Source organism: Calidris pugnax, unplaced genomic scaffold (assembly GCF_001431845.1).
Source record: "Calidris pugnax isolate Ruff unplaced genomic scaffold, ASM143184v1 scaffold141, whole genome shotgun sequence".
NCBI lineage: Eukaryota > Metazoa > Chordata > Aves > Charadriiformes > Scolopacidae > Calidris > Calidris pugnax.
The window spans coordinates 569136-576703 of NW_015090902.1; the positions used below are offsets into that span (position 1 = coordinate 569136).

The 7568-nt window shown below is 42.3% G+C and overlaps 1 protein-coding gene across 5 annotated transcripts in view; it reads right to left on the reverse strand.

Annotated features, from left to right (window-relative positions):
- Window positions 1-4890, reverse strand: part of MLIP (muscular LMNA-interacting protein) — a 135506-nt gene extending 130616 nt beyond the window's left edge. For 2 of the 5 annotated variants that reach the window (XM_014948937.1, XM_014948936.1), the window contains exon 1: window positions 4737-4888. In XM_014948937.1, coding sequence (XP_014804423.1) covers window positions 4737-4799 — 63 coding nt within the window. In that variant the 5' untranslated portion in view covers window positions 4800-4888. Of the gene's footprint in view, window positions 1-4736 lie in introns of all 5 variants that reach the window. The other 3 variants (XM_014948938.1, XM_014948939.1, XM_014948940.1) reach the window with 3 other exon arrangements.
- Window positions 4891-7568: the final 2678 nt, after the last annotated feature.

Here is a 7568-nt window from a genome sequence, read left to right on the forward strand (position 1 = left end):
TAATTCTCTAAAGGAAGTCCTGCAGCCCTTTCTTACAAAGTACATCCTCTCATCCAAAAACTAACCTTAATGTTATTTCAAGCAGTGCGTGGCATTCTTTCTGATCCATATATTCATTTAGTTTAATTGATTTTCTCTATATGACTGTTCTTTATCACTACTTAATATAACAAGAAAGTAAAACTCCCTTATAATGGAAACTAAAGTACAGAGATCAAATGTTCCCTGTTAAACTTACCAATGTAAATGTTATTTTAAATGCAAAACTTCATGTTCTGTATTTTTGTGGGGACAGAATACATCAAATAGGAACAAGACAAGTGTGAAATACAATTAAAATGATTTCAAATAACAGAGGCACTATGCATTAATGGAGGCGGACTTCAGAATGTAAACAGGCTATTTTGAGCTGAGGCATCGTTTCAATAGGAAAACTCTAGAATTACTCCGTCCTTCTGAGCTATACTAAAATCAAAACTAGGAAAGGGAAAATTGAGTCCATCATCTGCTTACTCCAATCTATTTTATAGTGAGCTATTCTATTTCCCCATCACAAAATGGGCCCTCCATTATATTCCATTTCCACAGTCAGTTCCATACAAAGACACTCTTCAGGATTCTGGCTGCTGGGGAGTCTTCCTCCAGGACAAGAGTTCTTTAACAACAGATTTCACAAATAGCCTGAAGTGGTAGAGAATTTTATATTATTTATCTCATCCACAGTAAGCAGCAAATGTAAAGATAAAATACTACTTAATATTTAACTTTCTGTGAGGTTGTCCTCTATGGAGGTTATACTTTGAGCATGAACTCAAGACTTTGAGGGTAGTCTCTGCAGAACTGACACTCTGCAATCAGAATATTTTCAGGATGATATAGACTAGATTAGGTCTTCATTCTCTTGAAAACAAGTAGAAATATTTGTAACAAAGTACACAAAACCAAGATTTGTCAAGGATAACTTCTTGATACAGGCACTGGATTGGACAACCAGGATTGTGCACAGCTGGATCTACTATTCAGAAATGAGGAAGAAGTGGTTGAGGATGTGATGGTTAATAGCAGCTTTGGCTGCAGTAACCATGAAATAATGAAGCTGAAGATCCTGTGGAGGAGTGAGAAAGGCAAGTACCAGAGCAGAGACCCTGGGCTTTAGGAGAGCTGACTTTGGCTTATCCAGGAGCTGGTGAATGGGATCCTATGAGAGGCAGCTTGGAAACACAAGGAGCTCAGGAAAGCCAGCTGTGAAAACAACCTCTTCCTTAACCTCTAATATTTAGGAAGACAAGGGGATTTATCAGGACATCAGTGTGACTAAACAGGGAGTTTGTAACTGAGCTCCAGCCCCCCCTCCCCAAAAAAAAAGCCAGCACAAGAGATGGAAACAGGTATGGATAAGGCTGGGGGGACTTTGTGATATCTTTGCTGAGGCCTTCTGCAACATGGTCTCCCAGGCCTCTGTGTTTAGCAGCAGAGCTCAGGGAGGAGGAGAGCAACCAGCAGTGGATAAGGATCAAAGCAGGGATGATTTGAGATAACTCAACTCATACCCACCTGTGGAAAGAAGGTAGTTGGTAACAGCACATGGATTTACCAAGGAGAAATCAGACCCAACCAACCTGATTGTCTTCTGTGATAGAGTGTCAAGATTCATGAATGAGGGGAGAGCAGTGAATGTCATTTACCCTGACTTACTTCCAGCATGACATGACAGCCTGTGTAGTTGACAAGTAGATGGCTGAAAAGCTTATAGGAGAATCAAATGTTCATGGTTAATTCTTTCTATGCATCTTGGAGGACAGTAACAAATGGAGTGCTGCAGGGCTCTGTCCTGAGACCTGTCTTGTTTAACATCTTCATCGATTACCCAGAGGAGATGAGGCAGAGCACTCACCAGGTTTGCAGATAACACTAAACTGAGGGGGAGGAATCTTGCCTGAGGACAGGGCAGGCCTTCAGAGGGTCCTGAAGAATGGAGGCTGGAGGAATGGGCCAACAGGGGCATTATGGACCTGGGAAGTGAGAGTCCCTGTCTGCGATACAGGCTGGGGCCTGACTACTGGGGGAGCAGCTCTACTGAGGAGGCCCTGGGGGTCCTGGTGGGCAGCAAGTTGAGCTTGAGCCCTTGGCAAACCCTGGCAGCAGGGATGGCCAACAGCATCCTGGGCTGTGCTAGCAAGAACATGACAAGTAGAGCAAGGGAAGAGAATTACCCTCCTCTACTCAGCACTCACTGGATTACCTTCCAGAATACAGCATCCAGGTTTTGGGCCTTCCAATAGAAGACACTGAAAGATAGAAACAAGTCCAGTGGAGACCACCAAGATGGTCAGGGCTGGAGCACTTGCCTTGTGACAAGAGGCTGAGGGAGCTGGACTTGTTCAGCCTGGAGAAGAGATGGCTCCAGGGGAACCTAAAAGCAGCCCCCAGTCCCTGTGCAAGATTATTGAAGAGCTGGGGCCAAGGTGTTTTACAGCAATGCATGGCAGGAGGAAAAGAAAATGGAAATAAATTGAAACAAGAGAGATTTTGACTTCATAAAAGGAAAAACCCTTTCCCCATGAGGACAGCCCAGCAGTGGACTAGGTTGACTAGAGAGGTTGAGCAGTCTCTACCCTTGGAGGTCTTCAAGACCTGACTGGATAAAGCCCTGAGAAACCTGGTCTGATGCCATAGCCACTTTAAGCAGGAATTTGGGCTACAGACCTCCTGAGCTTCCTTTGCACCTGAGTTATTCTACGCTTCTCCAAAATATATTTAAAAACCAACCAAACAAAAAAGTTATTATCCAACTATACATATACAAAGCACCATTCAGTTTATAGGTTATAATATTGACAATGTGCACTTCATGGTGCCCATAATATTAAATAGCTTATCTGTTTGCAACACTGAAGTTAAATATGTGAACAGAAACCAACAGTAACATGTACAAATAGTGTCTGTACCACGGATTGGCACTACTCCCACACAGTGTTTGAATATTGATGTGACCTGCCTGTAACAAGGGGAAAAGGGCAGAATCAATAAAAGCCCAGGAGGTACAAAACCAGGAAAAAAAATGTGAGGGGGAAAGGGAAATCTATCCAGCAATCGGAAGGAAAGGCACTAAGACTAAACAAGCAGAGAGAGGGGGGATGGAGAGGAGGCTGGATCTCGGCTGGAAGGGAAAGGGGCGGGAGGACTGGTCCAGGGCCAGAGCATTCCTCCGCTGTCAGCAGGGCGACGTGAAACCTGCCTACTCTGTCCCCCTCACTGAGCACCCACAGGGATGTCACCTGCCGTCGATAACAGGGACCCTCTCAGCTCTGTAAATGTTAGGAGGATTCAGTTTTGAAACAACCAAACAGTGGGTGACCTGGCGTGGGCGTTAATGTGGCTCCCGTCAATGGGGGGGGTCTCTTCTCTCCAGTTTGCCATTCTTAAAATTAGTAAATGATGCACTCAGAGAAAGCCATCAGAAGATCATTAACATTCCAAAGGAAGCTCTCTGCATTTTGGAAAAAGCCTTGCTCAAAGCTGCCGGCTCAATTCTTTGTGCATTGGGATGTGGTCCACAATTAGATAATCATACTATCTAATTACATTGCTATATATTTCCCTCACACATGAGCTAGAATAAAATTTCATAGGTTTCCATTGGATGTTTTCCTGAAGCTTTTGTTACTTTTATAATTGCTTTTAATTTTGAAGAGTTTTCCGTATATTCTTTATATCAACAACAAACACTGAAAATGAGGACACTGTCTAAAGTATTAACTGACTAATGAGAAAATAAAAAAGTAAAACATTAGATAATATTCATATTATAACTTCATGCTGAAGCTTCAGCAATAATCTTTTGGCTATCACTCTTTAGATAAATATTTATTTCCTTAAAAAAAGAAGAGGTACGTTAAGTCCAGGGCATTATTTTGTTTCAACACCTCCCATATTTCCTACCCAAGGCACAACGGTGAAGTTGTATTTAAAACTATTAACTAACACACATGCTTTCCAAGTGTTACTTAACTGAGGCTCGTAGAGGCAAACTTTGTGATTAAACAAGAGTAAAGGCTGGCCCACCATGAGACCAAAGCAACACACCACCACCACTATTTAAGATAGGTGCTAAAAAATTCAGCTTTAATTTGTTTCTTAACAAAAACGATGGCCAACTTTCTTCACAGCTTTGCAAAGCCAAGAATAAACTGTCCTTTTTGTAATATCAAGAAAATAACCAAGGAAATGCCAGGCAAATTATAATTTGTGTTTCAAGCCCACATTAATGAGGAATAAGCTGTGTTTTGACTGTTTTCACTTCCTCTTAATAATTTGATTTCATTACACCTCTTTTCAGTCAGCTCCAGACACAGGCAAACAATTTCCTCTGCCTTTTACTGATCTTAAGTTATGGAAAATAATATGGAAAGATAGGAAATAGTTCCTCAAGAAAAAACCAAGAAAACCACAGACTATTAGCTATCAATCTGGGTTACGACAACAAATCAACATTGAACTGGATTTCAACTTTTGCACTTTAAATGCACGCAAAATACAATCACAAATCTCCATAATTTTCACAGACATGTATCATCACAATTGATTTAACATACATGAATTGAGTTTTAAACTTCAAGGTCAGCAGTTGAAGGAAGACAGGAAATACTCTTATAAAGTCAAACAGCCGATTTGCCTTTCCTTCTTACTATCAAATTTAAAAAAAAAGAGTATCAGCATTTCTCAACATGTCTTACCATTTGCTTTTCCTCTAAGGCTCCTCTTCCCGTGACTTTTCTTTCATGTTTTTCTAACTCCATTTCCCACGGGAAAAAAACCCAACCACTCTAATATCCTGAGCAGAAGTGATTTAACCTGACTACATAGTAGATATCCCTGTATTTTTGGAGGCGGGAGAGGGAGTGCTGGTGGTGATTTCTGGTCAGCGTGTGTTTCCATTTATAGCCCTCGAAAATCCACAAATAGAAGCGTGAAGAGAGGGCAGGCAGCTGCCTCTGATAACAATAAACATTGGTTTGGCATCACAGCAAATTGTTCAAGAGGGATTTTGGTTACGGGCTCTATTCACTCCCCCTTCAACCCCTTTACCCTAAGAGTTTATATTTTAAAAGCCCATGAAAATTAATAGCTACGTCTCAGTAGTACTACCTTGTGTTCATGGAGAGTATTGAGCAAGTACAAACATGATAAGCTGGCACCACATGTTACATATGGACAGTGAATGTACAGAATAATATTTAAAAATGATGCTTCAGCTTGCTGTTGATCTTTACCTGTTGAGTATTTGGGTCTGAGCTATCCTAATATGTGTTTACACAGAGTGTACTCTCATTTTCTAATATCAGGACGTGACATCTTAGATTTTTGACATACAGAAAAAATTGTAAAACTTTCAGTGGGCACTAAGAGCATCTCTAAATACGAGAAGCGACCAGTGAACATCTAAAATGGAGCTAATACCCATACAGATGGTGGCTGTGGAGTCTGTTAGTCGACTGTAGAAGAATAACCTGGCTCTAGTTCACAACGATAAAGTCAGGAGGCCAATATTAGAAACTGCAGTGAGGGGGGAACCTCTCAGCGGCTCCGCTGCAGATGCCATGGCTTATAACACACCCCCTGGTTGCCACACCAACTGGGCTCATGTTGTCTCAGGGGCGACTCACACACAAGGCTGGTTCTGCATCTACCAGCAAGGGAAGGGGAAGCACACTGACACAGAATCACACAGAAAATGTTTGCTACTGTTAAATGAAAATATGCTCTCTGGTCAGCCTGTGTTTCATTAAGAAATGCCTAAACTGGCAGCTTAAGCATCTCGCTACATCCCTAGAAAAGAAGACACACTTCCTTTCCCTCTCTTCCTCTCAACACATTGGTAAAAGAAGACTCTTCTAAAATACATAGATGGACAGATACATCATAGACAGATAAATAACTAACCCCCTTTTTCATCTATTGTTTTTCAGTTGCCTTTGTGGAAATCACCGACAAAACTAGGCACACTCTTTCCTACTCTGCTTGTTTCTTGATGGATGCCGCACTCACGTTGTGATTAGAGCCTTGGATAGGAAGAAAAGTCAGCCAAAGAAGTTGTGTCACAGCAGTCTATACAGTTTACATATGAAAAGTTAACCAAAAAAAAAAAAACAACCCACCTTAGAGTGTTCCTGTTCTGAAACTTTCTTCAGAGCAAAGAAGAAGTTACTCCAGTGACAATTTTTTTTCTCTAGTCTCTCTTTTACCTTCGTTTTCAGAAGTGTAACGCAGCCAGCAGATGAGTGAGTGCAGCAAGGCAAACACAAAGAACCAGTCAAATCTACAAGGGCTGCTGTAGCAGAGGGAATAAATATGAGCTTGATGTCATGAATGTAAAAATACACCCTACTGCATCTCCTGGAAAAGCTGGGATAAAAGGAACTAGAGTAAGAGACATAATAGCCAGAGGAAGGTTGAAGAACTTCCTTGCTTTTCAGCAGGAAGGCAAACAATATTTATAAGTTTCTATCTTCAAAATCTTTTCTGTGTGGTTGAAACTTATCCCTGTGGTGGGGGACTTGCACAATGCCTTCGTACCATTTAACGTCCTCAAAGGAGGTCTTCAGTGGGACCCAAACAGCAGTTTACATGACGCTGCTGCTCACATCACTGACCATTCCTGCGGCGCAGGTGAAAAACCTGAAGCGCCTCTGCTCCCATCAACCTGTCCATTTCCATAGGTTTTAAATCATGGACAAGGACCAGAGCGTGTCAGGTGGCCCATTCAGCTGCGTGTGCTCCCCAGCCCTGTCCCACTGGTGGCAGGGATACCCCAAAGGGCCGCTCCCAGGGAAGTCAATCCCTCCTCATGCTGGGGAACGGATACCCATATCAGTAAAAGAGCAGGCTGTCCATGGTGCAATGAACCAGCAACATCCAATCCAAGACACAAACTTGAACATAAGAAGTTCCACCTAACCATGAGGAGAAATTTCTGTTCTTTGAGGGTGGCAGAGCACTGGAACAGGCTGCCCAGGGAGGTGGTGGAGTCTCCTTCTCTGGAGACATTCAAAACCCACCTGGACACATTCCTGTGCAACCTGCTCTGGGTGGCCCTGCTTTGGCAGGGGGTTGGACTAGATGATCTCTAGAGGTCCCTTCCAACCCCATGTGATTCTTTGATTCTGTAAGTTCATACAAACTTAGACCAGCATTGGTGGATTTTATCTGGAGTTTATGCTATGTGTAACTTAGCACTCTGACTACCCACCCTAAAGCTTAAAACTTCAGTCATCATGATCATATTCTCTACTCCCAGATACTGTTTTCACATGGCAGCTCACCCACATGGAAGTCAAAGGCGATCACTACAGAAAGACCCAAGGAAGTTACTGTGAGGTGACTTTACTTGTAATAATTCCAACATATGATGCTGATGACAGTATTCAGTTTTACAAGCGGGTTTTCAATCATTAGTCCTGTAAAAGTGTCTACTAGCACCTACAAGAAAAAATTAACACCTTTCCCTGTGGCAGCCTAAACACTGGATTCCATAACGTTTTCACATGGCAGCTCATCCACAAGGCGAT